General features: G+C 40.5%; 1 protein-coding gene across 2 annotated transcripts; it reads right to left on the reverse strand.

Moving 5' to 3' along the window:
- Positions 1 to 288: 288 nt before the first annotated feature.
- On the reverse strand, positions 289 to 22,003 carry LOC131914883 (von Willebrand factor A domain-containing protein 5A-like). Of its 2 annotated transcripts, none has more exons than XM_059267658.1 (19): positions 21,915 to 22,003; positions 21,614 to 21,720; positions 18,851 to 18,908; positions 18,534 to 18,736; positions 18,015 to 18,237; positions 17,723 to 17,898; positions 17,377 to 17,491; positions 13,429 to 13,598; positions 13,105 to 13,193; positions 12,553 to 12,697; positions 12,086 to 12,165; positions 9,664 to 9,778; positions 8,797 to 8,961; positions 8,419 to 8,519; positions 7,926 to 8,179; positions 5,452 to 5,556; positions 4,849 to 4,979; positions 1,577 to 1,703; positions 289 to 1,064 (listed from the first exon to the last, which is right to left on the reverse strand). In XM_059267658.1, the coding sequence occupies exons 3-19, from the start codon at positions 18,891 to 18,893 to the stop codon at positions 979 to 981; spliced, it is 2,328 nt and encodes a 775-aa protein (XP_059123641.1). In that variant the 5' UTR covers positions 18,894 to 18,908; positions 21,614 to 21,720; positions 21,915 to 22,003; the 3' UTR covers positions 289 to 978. The 2 variants fall into 2 exon arrangements, with proteins under 2 accessions (XP_059123641.1, XP_059123640.1); XM_059267657.1 differs by having other exon boundaries at positions 21,814 to 21,992.
- Positions 22,004 to 22,257: the final 254 nt, after the last annotated feature.

Raw genomic sequence — 22,257 nt, forward strand, 5'->3', positions numbered from 1 at the left:
CTCACATGGAAACTCAAGAAGAAAAAATAATAATATAGCAAACATGCTGCTTTAAAACTGTAACTACTTCTCCAATTTAAAGTTGAATCAATCAACAAAAGACCAACAGCAAAGTCATAGTACAAATAGACACTTTATTATTGGTAAACCAGTAATCTGGGGAAATAAGGACATTTGCTAGGATAAGGTATGTGAAAAGTGAGTGTTCGAGAGATCATGGGAACCCCGTTCTTCATGCACTAAAAAAAAAATATTCAGGTATCAGCACAGCACAACTTACATTAGTTCTACGAATTTCATTATCAACCTCTTACAGGATGATTAATGGTTAAGGATGGATGTCTATTCACAAATATGACTCAACTCAAATCACTTAGGCAGGAAAAAGAACGGTATGGAACATAGAGGGATAGTAAGGGGGCATAAAGAATGTTCCCAACGGTAACAATAGGCAACATGAAACCTTGAATCTCTGTCATCTTGAAGTTACATTGCCCCTGAAGCTGGCTTTCAATTTAACTCCAACTTCTTCCAAGAATGGAAAATTTCAAATCATCTTGCGTATATAACATATAAATGATAAGTATGTAAAATGACAGGAGAGTAGAGAAGGGATAAAGACAATTATCTAATCCAGGCATTCTCTAGCAGCAATGCTACAGTTCTTAGACCAGAGTATAATCTGTTTTTAAAAGCTGAGAGAAACATCACTACATGCAAATGTTTTGTACTACTCCAAGATAGGAAATAGTTTCTATGGTTACCAGCACTTGTCAGAGGGGACACGCAGACACCGAAACTTGTATCCAGTGGGAGCTAGAACAGATAGTCAAAGTAGTGTGATTATCCTTCACTTTTATAGTAGGATACAGGCCATAAGGTACTCAAGACAAAAATGCATCTCAGCAGAAGAGAAGGTGAAGGACTTGGCAGGAGGCAGAAAAAAAAAAAAAAAAAAAGACTTCCTTCTCCTGGGTATCAGCCTTTAAAAGTGAAGATCGAGGAACTCACAGATGTCTTCAAGAGTTTATTGGCAGCATGCATAAATTTGGTGAAGTCACGGACTGTGAGGAGAACAAGAGTCAGGGCTTTGGGATAGCGGGTAGGAAGGAACCTCTTTCCTTGACCTCTCTCATCCTCTCAAGACATCACCCTCATCCATACTATATTTTTCCTCCTGGCTTTTCCTTTCTGTGTGCCCCAATTTGCCTTTAATCCACTCTGATTCAGAACTTTCATCATCAGGGAGACAATGAATGCCCAAGGAGTATTTTTTCTCTGTCCACAATTATTGAGACTCAGCTCAGTACTGAGTGAGAAAGGACAGTTACTGCTCCCCTGTGTCCTTGCCATCTCCCCATCCATGTCCCTTCCCCCTTTATTAATCTCTTTCCACCCCCAATTACACATTTCAACCATATTTCACCATAGAAAGACAAGCTAAGGGAGCAGGAAAGCTGAGTCAGCATGGGGAAGGTACATGGGGGACTCTCCAGTGCTCACTCTCTGCCAGGCCTATACGCACAGGAGCTGGCTTCCTAAAGGAGAAAGAAAGGGGAGGGGAATGTGTTCCTACCTGCATTGTTGTGAAGCCACACCACAGCCTTTCTTTCCAGAAGTTCCCACTCATCCTTCAATTCTTTGCCATTGGCATGCAGCCAGATCACAGCCAGCACTGTGACCCAAGCTGAGGGTTCTAGCACCTGCATAGACAGTGAAGACCTTGATGCCCAGGATGGAACAAGAAGTCTCTCAAGACAACACAAACAAAACTTCACTTGTTCCCCATCACATATCCCCAGACTGCTGCTGCATGGAGTTCCTTGGTTCTCTTCTAACCCCACCTTGCACTTAGTATGTCAGATGTTTTCCCTGATTATCAGGTTAACAACCCACTGAGTCTTAGGATGGAAAAGTCTCTAGCTGTAAGTCCAATGCAACCACTAGGTCAGCTATGGGAATCCATCAAACACTTCTGAAGAGGATGGTCCTGCTGTGCCCAGAGAAGAACATACATAAATAGCTGTCTTTATAAAATATTTTGGTTACGTGAATCCTCTTCCCCCTTTCCACTATGGAAGGGGGAAACAGGAAAAAATAATGTCAACTCAATAATTATAACTAACACACACACACACAAACAAAATGTCATACAAAAGTAAAATGGTTTACCCGGTGTTATCCTGTAGTGAATGATAGAGGTGGGACGGAAGACCAAATGAGTTTTTACTAATCACATTGTTGAACTGAAAACCTCAATAACATAATATCACCCATGGGTTTTAGCCCACTGTTTCTTAGAATTTCAGTTTTCAGACTCAGCAGAACAATGGACATTCCTGCTTGAGAGTATGACTCTCCACATTCAGAAGCAGCCATCTTGTCCTCTTTGAATAATGCCATTTCAGTACTTGGGCTTCTTCCCTAGAAAAGCTGCTCATGGAAGAGCAAGAATGCCAGGCTTGTTCTCCTTCTCTAAGAGATCATGACAATTTTTAAAATATACCCTGAAATGGCCACATCCGGAAGTAAACATATTTGTGAAATTCACTGGTCACAGCAAAAGCATTGGGCTTTACAAGTTAGCCTGTGGCCTCCACCAACCCTCAAACTGTTGTTTCTTGATGCGTGATCAGCCAGCTGAAATGTCTGGTTTCACAAATAACTTCTGTTAAAACATTTTGTCTATCTGTTTGGGAGGCATCCAGGCAGTGGGACTGGGTCCTGTGCTCAGTGCATGAGTTGGCTGTTTGAAACCTGGGGCCTATGCAGGGACGCTTGGCTCAGCCTGGGAGGAGGGGACTGGACCTGCCTGGACTGAGTCTACCAGGTTGATCTCAGTCCTCGGGGGACTTTGCCCTGGAGGAGATGGGAATTGGGGGTAGGCTGGGGGTAAGGCGGGGGGTGGGAGGGGGGGAGAACAAGGGAATCCGTGGCTGATATGTAGAATTAAATTATATTGTAAAATAAAATAAAATAAAAACAACCCTGCCCCATTGCTACTCAGGGTCTCTCCTGCACTGCTGCTGTGTCAGATGGATGGAGAGTCCTGAGTTAACTTGAAATAAAAAGAATCTTTGCTTTTGAAAAAAAAAAAAAAAAAACATTGTGTCTTTCTTCTCCTTGTATGGGTGAGAATTTAGAACCAATATCTGTATTTGCTTTTATTTATATTATATGTTGTGGTCATTTTATGAAATAAAATCCAGATTATCTTATCTAATGCTTTTGGAACCCAGACCCACTTCTCTATTACTTTGTACATCAAAACTCTATTACATAGCTTATCTCTTAATTCTGCCATACATCAATAGGAGCATTTGGGCCTACATGTTCATTAGAAACTTCATTGGGAATACTAACCTACAAAAAAGGTGGAACTTGGTGTATTTAAAAAACATTTTAGTTTAAATAATTTTAAAAAAATACAATTTAAAATACATTCACTATTTAGTGCTATGGACTTTCAATGAGTTTGTACTTGGCCCAGATATTTTTTTTTTTCAATAAAATCTCTTGTACTCAAATATTATACACCAGGTCTCTTGATTTCTTCATTCTGTTAGCCTGGTTGCCATCTTCAAATGGGATTCCACGTTCATCTCATATGTGTTGCTCTCAATCAATCTGTGCCAAAATTTCTTGATCCCTGTATCATCTTACCAACTTTTATAAATTATCCTTTGGATTCTTTGTTCTAAAACAGCATTTTCATATAAAAACACAATGCTAGACATATATCCTTTAAAATTTTCAAACACCCACATTTTTAAAAGCAAAAATAAACAGCATAATAATTTTAGCAATTTGTTGTTGTTGTTTCCAGGACTTAAGATTGCTATAAATACTTGGGAACTGTATCCTTGAGTTGCTCGTGTATTTTATATAACTCCAGACACTGCAAATCAGCAGCTTAACATGTAATCCAAAGCAAATAAGTTCTGCAATGTATTTTTGTGCTGATTCTTTGAAATAGCTATGTGCTCAACACACTGTACTTTAGTTTAAAACTGTGGCTCTTTATTTTCCATTAGTCACATTCCAGAGATACAGTAGCTACCTGCCACTAGTGGATACTATACTGGACAATGTGGCTAGAGACTACTTGGAGTTTATTTCATCACATTCCAGGTTTAGAAATTATTCAGAATAAAATTTGTCCTTCATTTTTCTTGTAATTTGTCCTATATTTCAAGAATTGCTCACCAGTTAGATGATTTATCAAGTTATCTTACAATTTTCAGTGTAATTCATCCACATCACCTTAATTCAATACATTTAAAGTAATTGGTCAGCCTATCATAACTTCAATAAACTCTGAGTAAAGTGTAGGTCATATCCTTTGATTGAAGGTGACGCCACAATGGGACTGTTATTAGGGTTCTTAAGATACAGACTGGCATTGAATGCAACTCTACCCATCACTGGCAGACAGCGTTTGTAACATTCACTTACATCTATAAATAGCAACACAAAAGAAAACGTCTCTACTTAACTGATGTGAGGAACAAGTAACAGCATGTATGCTAATTGCTTAGCTAGCTAATTTTTACTTTTACAACTAAAATAACTGGCATAGAACATAAATGATGTAGAGGAGAATTTGAGATTTTCTTTTGTCATCCCATACCCTTGGAATGAACTTGATATGAATATTAGTCTATTCTTGCTCTTACAGTTCCATTATAATCACAAAAACTATCAATCTGTTTACTAGATATTAATCTAGTCCATATCACCCTCATATTCTCCTATCTTAAACAGACCTTGACTCATACTAAGTTTTACCACTACCAGTATTATCTTCAAAAATAAATACCATTTTCTTTGATTTTCTTTGGGTTTTACCTCAGTAGGGTGTGCAGCCTTTACATCTTCCAAACTAGTACCTAGAACCTCAGCCAAATCCTCATTCATATCCCAGGAACCATCTGCATTTTGTAGAAAGATCAGATGTGCAACAGTATGCTCCACGCTCCCTTTGAGAAGAGAAGAAAAGATAAAGTGTTGGGAAATTCTGTTGCTGCTGTATTTTTGGCCTACCTGTGTGGCTTTCTGAATTCTGAGCCATGCAGTAGCAAGAGTGCTGCAGGAAGAAAGCCTTCAGAGATTCTCATGTGGTGTATTCATGCCCAAAATGTGAAGGGATGGCCAGGATAGAAAGAGCCAAATAAGATGTCAGCTCAGTTCTGTAGGCCCTGCCTAAAAGGAGTGTATGTAGGAAGAGATGGCAAAGAAGGATTTGTCAGTCTAAAAGGCACCAGGAGCCCATTAGAGGTTTATGGATCCTATATTGTAGTCCAATGGAATTGGGCTGACCATGGCAAGTACAGGTACTGGACAAATCTCACCTGCTATCAAGTGCCCTCAGTAGATTTCTTGGTAGGGAGATTTGGAAGACCGGTTCTTTAATATCCATAGATCGGAGAAACAAACTAAGGTCTGTCTCACCTTGTTCGTAAGCATGCAATTTGAGTATGTTGGGCAGCTCAGAGCGAGTATCTGTGTGAATCACGCATTTCGTCGCCTGGGGGTAACGAGGCTGTTGGGGTGTGCCTAAATGGATGTGTGAGAGACAAACCATGGTAAGACAATGTCCTTGGAAAAATGGCCACTGAGATTGTAGGGACCATTACAATACATTGAACTTAAAAGATTCTCACTATCTGGCATGCGCGCTGTGAGTGCGCAGTGACCTGTGCCTGCACTCCTTGGAGGCTGGGCTCCAGGAGCACTGGTGTGGGGTAGAAGTATGGGGAGACCTGAAAGACACCAATACAAGCGTTTACACTGCAGTATCCCTGCTCTCTGAAGCTGACAATGATAGTGAAATTGGACGATTTGAGACACAAGCACTCCCATCTTCTTCAGCTTTAGTCAGTACCTACGTCTCTCATTCTTTTCCCATGTGTGGCCTTCTTGTGCACTCTCTGACCCACCCTGCTTTCTATCTTCCTCCCTCTGAAACCCCTAACATGCAAGAAATAATCTTTCATCTGTCTTTTGATTCATCCCATGGAGCTCCTTTCAACCATGTCTTCACTTGAAGTGATTTTTTTCCCCATAAACTTGCTATCACTCCCTAAATGCCCTTGCCAGTGGACTGTATCAATAAGAATAAGGGTTAAGGAGTGGTGTTGGCAGCTTCTCCAGGCCCATATCATCACACTCCCTCCCTCACTTTGGTTACCTTCCATCTGTCTTCACATTTCAGCCTCCTTTGTTATTTCCTATGATCTCCTGAACTATCTGGAACTCAGGCCACTGACTTCCACTCCATTTCAACCTCTGCCATCAAGTTGAGAATTCTGCTACCCTTGTGGGTAGCATATGCCACATCCTAATGGGAATGGACATGACTTTCTCAAATCCAGGGACTCTGCCTCTATTCTACTTCAGCGCCAGCCTCCCCACTCAGGACGAACTCATTCAGCATTTTTCTACTTTTCAAAAATTAACTAGCATTGATATTTATATACAGTGTGTCTAGTGTTTTACCTCAGAGACCATTATATTTGGTCCCTGTCCACATTTTAGATTACTTAAATCCTTTGTTCTTCTATTTTTCCCTTTAACATCAAGTTCCTCGCTACCACCTTTGTTCTTTATGCATCCAATACTTTGCACACACTTACCAACTACTTAAATTCCCATCTGTTATTTCCTCTTCATTATACCTATCTGGCAAAAATTCTAATTTTGGAATCAAGTCAAAACTCTATCCATGTCATTTTTATTCAGAAATGAATGAGCATTGCTGTGGTGATATATTGTGTCCCTCAATATTTTGTGCATCCTAATAAACTTATCTGGGGTCAGAGGACAGAATAGCCACTAGATAGACATAGAGACCAGAAAATGGTGGCACACACACCTTTAATCCTATCACTTGGGAGGCAGAGATCCATCCAGATCTCTGTGAGTTCAAAGCCACACTGGAAACAGCCAGGCATGATGACTCATGCCTTTAATCCCAGGAAGTAATGGCAGGAGGCAAAAAGGTATATAAGGCATGAAAACCAGGAACTAGAGCTGGTTAAGCTTTTAGGCTTTTGAGCAGCAGTTCAGCTGAGTGCCATTTGGATGAGGACACAGAGGCTTCCAGTCTGAAGAAACAGGATCAGCTGAGAAGTTGGCAAGGTGAGGTGGCTGTGACCTATTCTGTTTCTCTATTCTTCCAGCGTTCACCCCAATACCTGCCTTCAGGTTTGTTTTTATTAATAAGACCTTTTAAGATTCATGCTACACATTGCTGAAATGAGTACCCCAGATCATGATTGTCTTTAGGTGTTTTAAGGGTATCCTTATCCTGAACAAATGACTGTATTTCTCTCTGAGCATTCCATTACAACTGTCCCCAGTGGCTCTTTCTAATCTACTCCTGCTCAATGACTTTTCTTCTCCAGATTTCAGATTGTCTCCACCATTAGTCATCATTGTGCTCTTTAACAATCTAGTCATCCAAAACTCAAATCACCTTTAGCTTTTTTTTTTTTTTTTTTGGTTTTTTCGAGACAGGGTTTCTCTGTGTAGCTTTGCGCCTTTCCTGGAACTCACTTGGTAGCCCAGGCTGGCCTCGAACTCACAGAGATCCGCCTGCCTCTGCTTCCCGAGTGCTTTTAACTTTTGATTATTCAATGTTTATATGCATTTTTGACATTTTCATATTTTCCTTTTCTTTTTCACAACACCTGGTTTCAAATATCTTTCCATATAAGTACGTGTGTGTGTGTGTGTGTGTGTGTGTGTGTGTGTGTGTGATTTCCTTGGAAGAGGGACATTTAAGACTTGTCATATGGAGGGAAAAAATAAAACGGAACTTGAAACTTGAGAATGTTTTAAATATTTTCTTTACATAGTATTCTCAGAGAGTAAAAAAAAAAAAAACTCCTTATTCATAGAAGTATTTATGGGATAAAACTTACCATTAGGATAACTTCTTGGCCTCATAGAGAAACTACTAAAGAGAATTGGCCTTGGAATATCTCTATGAAACAGGGGCCCATGGACTGGCTCATTGAGCTCCTTGTTGATAGCAACAAAAATTGTGAAGGAGCTCATGATTCCCGACTCTAAGCTGATGTCCAGCACATCTCTCTTATAGATCAGTGTTGTCTCTCTGTAGCCAAAGTCTCTGGCCTGGATCATGGACTTGGCGGCAAGACGATGAACGGTGAGGCTGAAATGAAAACTTCCTGAGAGTAAGAGGAAAACCCACGTGCCTTGTATTGGAACTCTGAAAAGTCACACATCACAGAAGTAAGGGAACGCAGGAGCAAATGGGAGGAGATAGGTGAAGGGGCAAGAAACAAAACATGGTTTTAGGGATGCAGCTGGGTTCAGAGTCAAGGGAAGGAACTCACACAACAAAACCATAAGGATAAAAAAGAAAGAAGGGGAAGAAAACAGAATTCTCACTTGTCATCAGGCTTGGGTTGTAGAGAAAATGTCACCTTTTCCTCATAACTTTTGCCATGAATGGTGTATTTGAGACACACTTCACCTGTAGCCTCGTCTTGCTATAAATTAAAGAAGAAAAGTAAAAGAGAGGCATCACTAGGAAGATGGTGACGATGTAAGCTGCAGTCCCCTCCACTCCCAGCTTTATATATTCAACTTTCTATCCAGAAACCATGTGTTCAGGAGAGCAGAAACCTGGTGTGATGAGAAGAATGTTTGGCCACTTCCAGGTAGCAAATGCAATAACCTATTAAAATTCAAAACCATCTACTTTATTTACTGAATCTGTCAGGGCAATAGTTGTACCAAGAACAGAGACTAATATTGTGGACTCACCGGTATCTGTCCAGTTAGCAGGCTATAGGTGATTATCCTTTGACCTCTAAAGACAACAGTTTGCTCTGGAGATAGCATGTGTACAAACAGCCCAGGAGGCAAATCCCAGCTCAGAGAGATATTCTCTACTACACACTGTAAAGAACGTCTCAGGGACCTAAGAGCCTGGAGGAGAAGAAAGGGCCAAGTCAGTATAAGCAAGCAATGATAGTGATTGGTACCATTAATGACCTACTGTACATAGGGGTCATAAGATATAATGAATGTTATGTCTAATTCCTACTGCTATATAGAGACATGGCCTTATTGCTCCTCCTTTGCAATCTAAAGTTAAGAGATTTAACACATCAATGTGAGAGATTTAGTAAAGATGATATCAGTGAGGCAGAAGCTTAGGCATATGTCTGAAGAAGGTTTCTCTTTGCACATACGAATAAAATGGTACATTAATTTGAAGTCACTTTGATTTTATTATACATAGCCCACTTGACCCTTTACCTTTGCTTGACATCCTTTGCAGTGATGGTTGGCTATAACACTAGAAGAGGTCCTGAAATACATACCTGAACTCTTAGGCACAACAACAAAAGCTCTTAGTCTGTCTCTCATGTCAACACAAAACCCTCAACTCTCAGCAACACATCTCTGAGCTTATGCCTAAGAGGACTAAAGATAGTTTTTCCACATACTATATTGGGCCCTCTTTCCATAGGCTAGAATTTTCCCCACTAAGTACAGGAACTAAATATTGGAGACATGAGGAAATCTGCCCTGCAGGGAAGCTGGACTCCTGCCCTTGAATAAATACCCCACTCTGTCTCAGATTTGATTCATGTTACCCACTTTTTACACATGGTGCCCCCCCACCTTGGACTGCATCCTGTCGTTGCCTGTGATAAACTCTGCAGTACCCCCTGACACCCGGGCAAGGTTCTTTATTAAGCTGGTAGAGACCCCTTCTCCAATGCCAAATGAGAAGCATCTGTGAATGTAAGAAGATGGAGGTTAAAGACAGAACTTGATTGGAATTATCAAATTAATGCATCATCATCAACAATTATATGAAGACAATGTACTAAGGAATAACTGTCATTCACTGATTATGTTCTATTTTAAAGATGCATAATAATATATCTCACAGTAACAATACAATTTATCTATCAGGGGTCTCCTGAGATAATCTCTTATTTCATTTTTCACAAGAAGATCTGGAGCCACAAAAATTAAAGAAATCTGTCCCAAGTCATATCCCACAGCTGATCTTTACCACACACTGTTTCTCTTTAATTTAAAAAAAAAAAAAAAAAAAAAAAAAAAAAGATACAAAATGTCAACAGTGGCCGGGCAGTGGTGGCGCATGCCTTTAATCCTAGCACTGGGGAGGCAGAGCCAGGCAGATCTCTGTGAGTTCAAGGCCAGCCTGGTCTACAGAGAGAGATCCAGGACAGGCACCAAAACTACACAGAGAAAACTTGTCTCGAAAAAAAAAAATGTCAGCAGCACCTTCCTGACACTGCATAATGTTTGTCCTGGCAGGCGCAATGTCAGGATGAGGAGTATGTTCCCTGCCCTTCTAAGGGTAGTTCTCATTCTGTCCAAGTCTATGCACAGCAAGCAGTGTTTTATCTACAGGTTAATTTCCCAAGAAGAACAGTATATACACAGATAGTGTATTATTGGTAAAACTAGCAAGTATTTTAGATAACATCAAACAATTTTCATTGTAAATCAACACACTGTAATTTAGGACTGTTTATTGGTCTCTTTTGACTGGGTTAGTGTAAGTTACAGCTCCCAGTGCCATCAGTTTTAAGAGCAATGCTCTAAAATATTCAAGAACCAGGACCAGCTCTTAATTACAGAGAAGTGACTAGGATTTTTCATCCTATAGAACACAGCCCATCATGATCTTTATTAAAGTTTCTAATATGAACTTTCAACTGTGATCTATATCTAAACTATAAATTATCTTTATGTATAAGATCAAATTGAAAGTTTGTAGTGTTAGACTTTTTGCCTAGAACTCACTAAAGTGCTTCATATGGATGCTAATAAAAACATTAATTACAATGATAGCAAAATTTCATGACACTTAAACTGTATAAAGATAATTCGTGATGTTTATATAATTTTATTATTTAACAATCACAGTGAACCAATTAATAAATACTATTACTTTCTCCATTTTTCAGGAAAAAAATATAAAGCTTAGAGAGGTGAATTGAACTCACCATTTAGTAAGCAAATAACTACACCAGTGTAACTTACAGGAATTAAATAAATAGCTTAGGTTCAAACATTCATTGTGGGCTCTGCTCGTGGGAACACTAGCTGCCATTTCCTAAACCAGAAAACTAGAGAAGATCTACAAATATTTCCCTTTCATTCTCTGAGAGTTTCATACATGTCTACAATGTATTTGATCATGTCCACACTTGACTACCTGCTCCAAGTCCTCCCAGACCCTCTGCTCCAGCCATTTCCCCTGCCAATTTCACATCCTCTTTTTATAGGCCAATGAGTCCAGTCAGTGTTGTCCATATGTGAGTGGGTGTAAGACCATCCACTGGCACAAGGACAACCTGTCAGTGGCCACTGCCCTGAAACAAACTGATTTCCCTACCCTAGCAGTGCTCATTTGCCCAAACTTCACAGGTAGAGAGTGTGTCTCTCTTCCAGCTATGCTGAAATTTCTACAAAGTATTTTTTTTAATAAATACCATTTGAGAACATTAAAAAAATAAGATAACTGAATTATGTCTTTACCAAGATAGTAAGAACATATAGGTCAAGACCTTAGAAGGCATCCATTTACCTTCTGGAACAAGAAACAAATACAAACGGACAGGCAAAAATGTAAGCTTGGGCTTTCAATGAGCAGTGTCCCTTGTAATAGAGTTTTGGACAAAATCCTCCGGGGACATAGTCAAAAGGTTCAGGTGAACTGGAAAGGGACAGGCCATGAAATTCATTAGGCTCTGAAGAGATTGATGTTGTCAGCTGCTGGGCTATAGAACTCGGAGAGGAGAGTAAGAGCTTTCAGAGGAACAGTACCACTTAGACATTAAAGAACTAGAATTTGTCATGGGAAGCATCTTCTTTATAAAACATTTAGAGTTGAAAAAAAGTAAAGAGGAAAATAAAATGACCCATTGATCTATTTACTGTCAGTTTAGAAAAAAATAGGGCAAATTAGTTTTTTTTATGGAATTGATGTTATTTGGAATATTGCTTTTATTGGCCTTGCTAAAACTCAGTTTCCCCAGTAGAAATGAGACTGTCCTTCTACCTGTGCCTTTTGCTGTGGAACTTAACTTCCTTGATTACATTAAAAGTTTCAGCAACTTCTCCATCTGTGAAGACAAAGACCTGCACAAAACAAACACCAGAATACCCATCAGGCCACTGTCAAGTTCATATTAAAAGAACAGAACTTAACTCGAAACAATTCAACTAATTCACAACAAAGTCTCTGGTGCCTCTTTAAATAGGCAGGTGACTCCTAATCTCCAGTGTTGTGTCATTTAGAAGGTTTGCACAGGGTCGCAGTGCCAGATGCAGAATCCTTGGGAGTTTAGCCATTACCTGCATTAGTTTGTCTCAGTTAAGAAGACAATCTTCATTTCACTCTCCCATATAGTAGAAGCCTGAACTACACACAGCATTTCCGTAGTCTTGCACTAATATTCAAGGCCATACATTCTTGAGAATTTTCATCCCCTCCGCCACTTCTGTTAGTCTTGTTCCGATTCTTACCTGTAAGGGATGCCCTGGAATGGGGGTTTTCCTAAAAACTTTCCGTAGTGGTGTTAAAATTTCTGTCCCTCCTAGATCTGCCATCATAAGCTTTACTTTCTCCACTGCTTTCTCCATGGATTCCTGAGTGTATTTCACACTCTTCCTGAAAGAAGCAAGCGCATGTGGTCACATGATGGCAGCATCAGGTTGCCAGGGCTGAGGAGCTCCATCAAATAACAATCCTATCCCAATTCCCCCAAGCCCAGTCAACTTTTCGCCAACCTTTTCACAGTGTGCTTCCTCCCTTTAAAATATATTTTATATGATTTTACAACATTCTGCTTGTGCGTGCGTGCATGCATGCATGCATGCATGCGCGCACGCCTTCTTGCACACGCATGCGATAGCATACATGTGAGAGGTCAGAAGACAACTTGTGGGAACTGATTCTCTCCATCCACCATGTGAGTCCTGGGGATCAAACTTGGGTTGTCAAGCAGGGCAGCCAGTATTCCTACCTGTGTTGTATGTCCTCCTACTTCTGCTTGACCTCTCTTTCTAGAAACTTACGGAAAAAACGCCTCATGAGTGGATCCAAATCCATAGATGTTGAAATAGCAGCCCAAAGGCAAACTCTTCAGTAGCAGAATCAGTGTTTCCTGAAGGTGAGGAAGTAGGATGAGTAGAGTAATTAGGCATACACGTAACACAAATGCCTGCTACAACTGAGGAGCTTGTGGCCTGTCATGCTACTTTTTTCCACCTTCTGCTCTAAGGAAAGCCTGAGAACTCAGACAAGGAACATACCTCCATCTCAAACAGACCCTAACTGAACCCCTCAGATTCATCCTCAGTGAGCATATCATTCATGGGAAAGAAAGAAGCTGTTTTTACCTTAGCAGCATCTATTCTCAGCTGAGACCTGTTCTGGCTACTCATTGGGCGCTTCATACTTTCTGAACGGTCCATAAGGAAAACAAATTCTCCACATTTTGTTGAAGTCTCCACTTCTGGTATTTCTGGATAGAAACTCACCATTGCAGAAGGTGCTCCCATTAGAGTATCTATACAGAAAGAATAAGGACCTTGTAAGATGAATAGAAACTCAAGAATCCTAAAGTCCCAAGAACGCTTTGCTAATACAGCAAATCTCAGTTACTTGGGAGGCTACAACAAAAAAATTACAAGTTCAAAGGAATCTTAGCTACAAAATGTGCCCAAGGCCAATCTGGGCAATTTAATGAATTCATTTCTCAAAGCAAAAAAAAAAAAAAAAAAAAAAAAAAAGGACTAAAAAGAGTAGTGCTGGGGATATAGCTCAGCTGCAGAGTTTGCCTAATATGTAAAAGACTCTGGATCCACTCCCCAGAACACATACTCTCACCAATCTCCCTAAAGCTATTGTGACCAGAACTGTGAGCTGGAAAAACTCAAGCTCAAACCCTATTTTTTTTTTTTTTGTTTCCTTCTTCCTTATGAACAGTCTACTTACAAAGGGCTGGAGGTGAGTTACATACATTCAAGAGATAGAAGTAGAAGAGATGTGAACATGAAGAAAGAGGGTTGGTATGCCCAGGTAACAGTAACAATGCTGTCAGTGCTGCTGCATGTTCATTTCCTGGCACCTCAACAAATTGGTGAGGCACCCTAGGTTAGCATCTGCCAAAATCAGCCAACAAATTTGAATGCCCTCAACAAATCAAAGCCATGGGAATTTACTTCATTGGCCATTAAGACTTTAATTGTCTTATATAGCTTGGCAGGTAAATCTATCTGCTGCCAAGCCTGAAGACCTGAGTTGCTGCCCTGGACCCACATCATGGAAAGAAGGAGTGACTCCTACAAGATGTCTTCTGGCCTCCATATGTACACCATGGCACACACAGCACTATGGCACACAAGTCCATACGTCCACATACACAGAATAAATAAAGACATAGTAAAAATGTTTTGCCGGGCGGTGGTGGCGCACGCCTTTAATCCCAGCACTCGGGAGGCAGAACCAGGCGGATCTCTGTAAGTTCGAGGCCAGCCTGGTCTACAAAGCGAGTTCCAGGAAAGGCACAAAGCTACACAGAAAAACCCTGTCTCGAAAAACCAAAAAAAAAAAAAAGGTTTAAAGACTAAGTACAGTTGAAAAGTGATGACAATGCTCATGAATGTAATTCTTAGGTTGACAAATTATAAGAACATTGGTAACAATTATGTATGCCAGTATAAGTCTATCTGCTTTGATTATGATGTATTCACTGATATTCCACAGATGGAAGAGTTGTCTTGAGATTGATGTTGAACTCCAAGCACCTTATTGTAACAATAGTCTGAAGAAGACTACTCTGTATGCATACATTGTTGAAGTCATGGATAAATTTTTATTTCAAACCTAATGAAAATTAATTATGGGATTGAAAGACCAGTATTGAGATGTAAGTTCATTGAGAATGACAGGGTTATTGTAACCCCAGAACAATTGTTTAGAAAGTATATGAGATTACACAATTATACTGTATTATCATTACAAAGTCCATCTGGGATGTCAAGTCTGAACTCTTACTAGGGCTGTGGCTCAGTGTGACCATAGATAAATGGGTCAGTTTATTCTCTTACCCATTGTATACTCAAATAATTGAATGGATAACATAATAAGTAAGTATTACCTAAGAAGGATTTGATAGGATATTAGTGAAAAGATAATTTTTACAGAATTCAACACTAGGATATACAATATATAAAGTGGCAACAGCTTTTTGTTTAATGTGTGTGAGATAGATTACTTTTCTGGATAAGATGAGCTTACCGATGGAGTATTTCATGGCTGCTAAAGAAAGAGTTCAATAAAGGCATAGGAAAGGATCAACTAAAGTACAAACAAGGAATGGAACTCCATGGGAAAGGAATTGCTTCTAGTGAGCTGTCTGTAATTGTCTCGGTAAACTCAGCATGGGCAGCTGGCTCTATGAAAACATGACTGCAAAGGTTAGCCCAAAGGTTCATATTGATGAATTTAAATGTGAAGCTGTATTGGACAAATGTTAGCGATGAGAGATTGAGATGGCATTGAAATGAGTCCAACCAATGGGCCACACACGGCCAATAACAACTAAAAATATTGCCAATATATACACGTAAATCAAGTGTATGGTTCTCAAAGGTCAATTTTGTAGATGATGATGCCATGTCACATCGTCAAAAGGCCAGGCAGACCTGCATAGACTAGGATTGTCAGTAACACATCTTTAAAGCATTTATAAAGACACACGATCATAATCCCAGACATCACTGCGATTATCACTGTCCCTAACGATGCAGAATTACACCTACATGGAAACTATCCCAGAAGCAACAGGATCACTGAACCAAGCAGCATAATGAATGGTGGCTTAGGAAGGCCCAAGATTACAAAAGATTGACATGTACTATGCCAGATAGAGTTACAAGGAAATCCTCTCTGTCTCTCTGTCTCTGTCTCTGTCTCTGTCTCTCTCTCTCACTTGAGATTTGGAAAAAAGACAGACCTTAAATCAAGAGACTAAACTTACTAGGAAGCTAAAGAGAAATTTATGTACTATATTTGAGAAATTAAGAAACTAGAGGAAAACAAATCATTCAGAGATAGATGGTGATGGTTTAATTAATAACCATGAGGACACAGAGCTTGGCATATAAGATAGTTAAAATGCTAAAATTTGATGTTTATACTATCTTGATATGAAAAATACTGAACTTCACATGAGATTACATGCCTGTGTGATCAATTGATAAAAGTTATTCATTGAATTTAAAAACCAGAGCTAAACATTCCTAACCTAACCACAATGACTACTTCCATACTTCGTACATTTACAGATGACTCCTTCTAATCTCCCTATTTTATACGGTAATTTGCTATTTCTGAGTTACTTTTCCCTTGCTTTCCATTTTTACAGGATTTTTATTCTAAATTATTTCAACTTGTCAATGAGTATTATTTGAATAAATATACTTTAAAGCATGTTGTTGGGGGCATAGGAAATTTTATTCCAGTGGTATTTTCTTATTTACCAATGCTTTATATTACTAAAATGTTGGGGGCATCCTCTGCCTTGTTTACTCATATCTACATTTGTTTCCTGAAGATTCCAAAAATTAGAGTTGTCTAAATTATCATGAATGTTAACACATCTGATCCAAATTCTCCTACAATGCCAAGTTATCTTGCTGTTGACTTTGAAACAGGCAAATTTTATCATATTCATTTTTAGTGTTATCAAAATATATTTTTATTTATTTTGATGACTTTTATGTGCATATAACAATCCTGGTCACACTCACCATCCCACACTCCTTTAGATCTCCCCTACCAAACACCTTTTATCCCACTACAAGTTCCATCCCAAAATCATGTCTTTGGTTTTGCTTTTGGTTTCATGGCCCCTGAATTTCATCAGGGCTGTCTTCATAGGCCTGGGTGTTTCAACACATTTTCTGAAGCATGAAGCATTATCAGATTGGACATGTTTGATCTTTTGAGAAGTGAAAATGTTATAGAACTATTTTGAATTGTATCTGTCTCAAGACTGGTTATGGTTCATGTTTATACCATTTACATTTTTTTCTTTTGAGTTATTTGCTCACATTCTTTCTCCAACTATTTATTAGTGGGCTTAAACTTGTCTTTAAGACACAACCACCTTATTCTTTGTTAAACTAGTTTTGGTTATAGAAATGCAAAGACTCTCAGTATTTTGCACTGATAATGTTTTCCTGGCCACTTGACAGAACAATGAGAAGGGAAAAATTTTAGGGTGGTTTTAAGACAGAGTGTCCTGCTAGGAGATGACTTATAAGTGAGGAAGAAAATACCTGATTCTCTTTCAGGCATCCCCATCTCCACAGCTACACTGGGGCTGTGCACGTTCCTGTAGAAGATCAGGAGTTCCACATCCCGGTCAAACTTGTGTCCTTCAGCCAAGGTAACCTGAGTAGGAGACCAGCAGAGAAGAAACATCAGAGCTACCACTGACTGCTTTGAGAGTTTGAAATCAGATCTAGGACTACAGGCTTCCGTTAGCAGCATGGAAAGAGTTACTGTACAAAGGGTATGTACCAAAAGGCAGTAGCTCAGAAAGTGAGGAGGATCCAGGAAGGTTGAGTTAGGACCAGGTCAATAGCTAAGGCACAGAGGACTGGCAACTCTCACACTATTTACCTGAGCAGAGGTCTTGTTCTCTCCAGTGTAGTCAATGGAACTCAAGGGACAGTTGCATTGGATTGTCCTGATACCAAGCTGGGAGCTGATGGTGGCAACCATGCTGAGTGTGTAGGGCAGGTCCTCCAAAGGGACTATTGGGGTCTTCAGATCCAGGCAACTCTCCACAGATTGATCTACAGAAGGAACCTTAATTCTGTTCCTTGTCAACACATCAAGCACTCCAAAAACTTACAGTGCTTTCCCAACATATGCTACCACAGACAGGTATCCAAAATGGAGAGGTACTCACCAGAGAGACAGTATCTAGGATTCAGGACTGCTGGGAGCACATAACACAGGGCCCCATCATCTTCCAGAGGAAGCTCTTGCACATATTTCAGGGTGAGTGCCACCTTTGACCCTGGCTGCATGTTTCCCACATTGCAACGGAAGACATCCCTGGAGCACTTATCTTCTTCTAATAAGTAAGTCTGAAATCCCCCAGGGAGGTCCTCTTCAAACTTCAAGTGGGCCTAAGGGGGATAATGGGAGGGGTGGGAAAATAAGACGAAGAAGACATTAATGAATGGACAGGATGTCCATAAAACTCAGACTGTTTCAGAAGGACTTTGATAGGTGCTATAACTGGTAGAGCTACACTCTGGGTAACTAATTATCCGTGTCCCAAATAATTGTAGGCAAATGGATTAGAAGTGAATGAAGGGAAGAACACTCAATACTAGAATTTTTAAGTTGCTGCACTTGATAAAGTCTAAAGAGAAAGTCCTATGGAAACAAGCAGGGGAGAGAGTGAACTCATCCTTCAGACCTGGTACTTGTCCTGCAACTCTGCCACAATTTTCTTCCCATCCACCAAGGCTTCAAAGCTGTAAACAGCAGAATCTTCATCCAGGGGAAACACAAAGAAGGCCTCCAAGGGGACTTTCTCCTCATTCTCATAATTTAAGGTTGCAGACACACCAGCCACAAAATCCTTGATGGACAGAGTCACAGCAATGCTCTTCAGTGCCACTGGGGAAAGATCAGTGTTCAGTAGTTCAACAAGATGTGCTAGAGTCAGACCTGTAGGCTAGAACTATCTAGGGTCTAAAGAATTTGGCATTAAGAGTCTTGACTCTTGCTTACCTGGGTCCTTTATACCTGTGAGTAAGCCACTGGGAAGCACCATGTTGACACTGTGTTTCTGTGAAAAGACACATTATCTGCTACAGCAGATGGTTAGAGTTGACCATTCAAATACCAACACCTTCCGTTTCTCTGGCAGAATGCAAGGAGACATGCAGAGGGGCAGTTTTAGAGCCAGGAAGAAGAGGTGTGGAGTAAAGGAGACAGAAATATCCAAGATAAGCTCCTATTAAAGGGCACCCCAGGTGGGAAGATGCAAGAATCCTGAGGTGCCCACATGCAGGAACTCTCTAAGGTTGCTTTACACTTCAATTCCATTTTCTCTAAAGTGTGACTAACACACTACATCTCATGCATACTGAACAGGTACCATAAGTTTAGCCCTTCAGAATATCAGTAGGCCCTTTTAAGATGAGAACCATAGCACCAGCATACAAACATGTCAATTCATATGGATGAGCTTCCTAGATGAGGGGAAGATCCTTAGAAGGCATTCGTCAATGATGACAGATGTTGTTATATTCTGTATTTTTCAATAAATATCTGCTGCTTATTATTTAATTCATACTATTCAGAGACCTGTATGTGAGGAGCTGTGTAATCCAAGAGATGCCAGCATTTTGACTCCTCGTTGGTGAGCTGCTTTGGAGGTCAGAATTCAAACACACCACCAGTTTTCAGTCCAAGGTTTTTTTTTAATACACATATGCATATGGTAAGTACAACATAGCCTCGATTTAAAACTAGTGTATCCTGCTAGGCGTGGTAGTACACACTTTTAATACCAGCACTTGGGAGGCAGAGGCAGGAGAATCTCTGTGTGTTCAAGGCCAGACTGGTTTACAAAGGGAGTTCCAGAACAGCCACTGACATTACATAGAGAAACCCTGTCTCAAACACACACATACACACACACACACACACACACACACACACACACACACACACTAACCTAAGGTATTTTAATTTTACTTCTATAATATTATAATATTTAAAAAATATAGCATATGTTATGTTGTAAAATGATGGACAGAGTGCACGCTTCCAGGTTATGATTTACATGACAACCTTATTATAGGATCTATAGATTGTTTGTGTCTCAGTGTTTGGTAGCTATCCAGATTTTAACAGCCTTGAAGTCCATTAAGGATAGACCCCTCCCTTATGGCTGGCTTTGGACCCCACATCCTGGTAACACTGAAAAGAGAAACAAGACCTTGGTCCCACTTTCCAACTTTAAGATTGAAAATACATATGGTATGAAAAGATGGAGGTACTAGGGCTTTGTTGGAGGCCATTAAAGGAAAGGTCCTTTATTCAGGTCAAAAGAATAAAATCTGAGTTCTACCTTTGGTCCTGGGTAGCACCATACATTACATACTGTTGTCCTTCCCTTAAGAGTTAATCCAGTTGGGCCTGTCAATCACCTGGCCAGGAACCTCTCCAGAAGGCTGACAGCTAAGGAGATAGGAGGAACAACTGTCTTCTTAATGAGATAATAAACTTACCAACCCCCTAACCCTCCTACAGTGTGGAGTTCACAGAGCTCCTATACACAGGCCTCCAGTGTCTGCTGGCTTATGTGAATATTAACTCAAGAAGCTTTAACTTTTCCTTTGACTTATTTTGTGTCTTTTTCATATACCAACCCAAAGCCTGAGCATGCTTTTCTTGGCATTACGGCTTTCTGGATGTTTCTGTAAAGGCCTGCCTCTCCTTTCCATAGCTGCTTACATGCCTAACTTAAAAGGCACCAATGGTCTCTCTTTGTCCTCCTGGCACATGTCAAGTTGTTTTTTTTCTCCATCTCTAATATCACTAGCCTTGAGCTTCCTTCCAAGTCTGCTTCTAAATTCTTTTATTAAAGAGACTACAAACCAATGAAAGTGAACCCTATTTTCCCAGTAGCACTAGTGATGGGCCTAAAATTTTCCATGACAGCATTCTGTACCTGATCATTCCCTAGCTTTCCTTCCCCAGCCATGACAAAATGTGCCCCACACTGCTGTGGCAGGCACCAGCAAGGGTACTTTTCTCTGGAGCTGAAGTGCCACTGTCTGGATCACACAGCATGCTAAGGACCGCTGATGCTTTGATGCAGGTGTGTTGGCCCCAGGGCAGCTGATTCATGTACCTCCCCTTCCCTGAGACCTACAAGCCATGGAAATGAAGGCTCTTGAGAGGTCAGTTCTTCTCTGTAGCACAACCCCACCTCACGGATTCTAAAGCACTTGACAGTGATATTCCTGGGCCAGTGATCCTCATCTAAATCACAATTTCAAATGCATTCTGAGTTGTGATAAAGCATTTGCTTAGCATACAGAGCATGTGCGCATGCACACACACAGAGGGGGGTGAGGGAGGAAGAGACAGGGGGAGAGAGAGAGAGAGAGAGAGAGAGAGAGAGAGAGAGAGAGAGAGTGAGAGAGAGAGAGAGAGAGAGAGAGAGAATGCGCAATCACCATGCTGATCACACATCTGATATACCCAGCCCCACTCCCACAAATCCACCACAGCTATGACTCTGGCTCTTCTCTCCACGTTATTCTTCAGTAAATAAATCTTGGCTGTTAAAATGGTTTTTCACTTGATAGCAAAACAGGAATTGCAGCAGATGAGCACCCCTTAAAATAATATTCTGCAACAGGTATATGAAAGCAGAGAGCAGCTAGGAAAACAAGCTAAGAAAGGGGGGGCTTCCTTTAAATGAAAAATTACATATTTCTAATCACAGCTACAGGGAGCTTCGAGGAGGAGACTCACCCAGGAGCAGCTCAGCTGGAGGATGGGCTGTGTCTGGTAGCGGAGATCTCAGACTGGCAGTGGCCACTGCAGGAGGCTGAGAGAGGAGAGAGGCAGACCACAGTCACCTATAATGAAAAACAAAACAAAAACCCTTTATCTCCTGAAGCCAACCTCAGAGTAAATTTCCCTCACCGAGGGATTTCACCCTCCCTTCCAACCTTTCTCATATAAACAGTCGGTTGTGGAGGCTTCCTTCTTCTGTCTCTCAGGAAGTATGTAAGGGGGAAGACTCTCCCCAAGTGTGACCAGAACTACTGACCCTGATGCGGCTGGAGGACAGAGGGAATCTCACTGAGTCGGGATCTGCTCTGGTATGGACCCCTTGAGCAGAGAGACCGCAGTGACAAGAGGTGGGAGTGAGAAGAAACAGCTGGCCACACCCCCTCAGTTGGCTGATGGGAAATCCAGAAGCTAGAAGCACAGCTTTCCAACAAAGGGGGGGGGGGGGCATTTCAACTTTAAATTGTCTGCCCTTGATTTTCAGTACCCTAGAATTTATTAAAAGGTCAGTTTTCCTGAGGGGTTTTTTGTTTTTGTTTTTGTTTTTGTTTTTTTGTTTTTTGTTTTTTGTTTTTGTTTTTTTTTTGCATAAGGTCTTGAGG

Source organism: Peromyscus eremicus, chromosome 7, assembly GCF_949786415.1.
Source record: "Peromyscus eremicus chromosome 7, PerEre_H2_v1, whole genome shotgun sequence".
Taxonomy (NCBI): Eukaryota; Metazoa; Chordata; class Mammalia; order Rodentia; family Cricetidae; genus Peromyscus; species Peromyscus eremicus.

Excerpts from the sequence above, each read along its gene's own strand:
- LOC131914883 (XM_059267658.1), bottom strand. The coding sequence starts at position 18,893 with ATGGTGCTTCCCAGTGGCTTACTCACAGGTATAAAGGACCCAG. Across the intron at positions 17,899-18,014 it reads TCCTAGATACTGTCTCTCTG|ATCAATCTGTGGAGAGTTGC; the intron begins GTGAGTACCTCT and ends TTCCTTCTGTAG. Across the intron at positions 8,180-8,418 it reads CAACCCAAGCCTGATGACAA|CCTCACCGTTCATCGTCTTG; the intron begins GTGAGAATTCTG and ends TTTTCATTTCAG.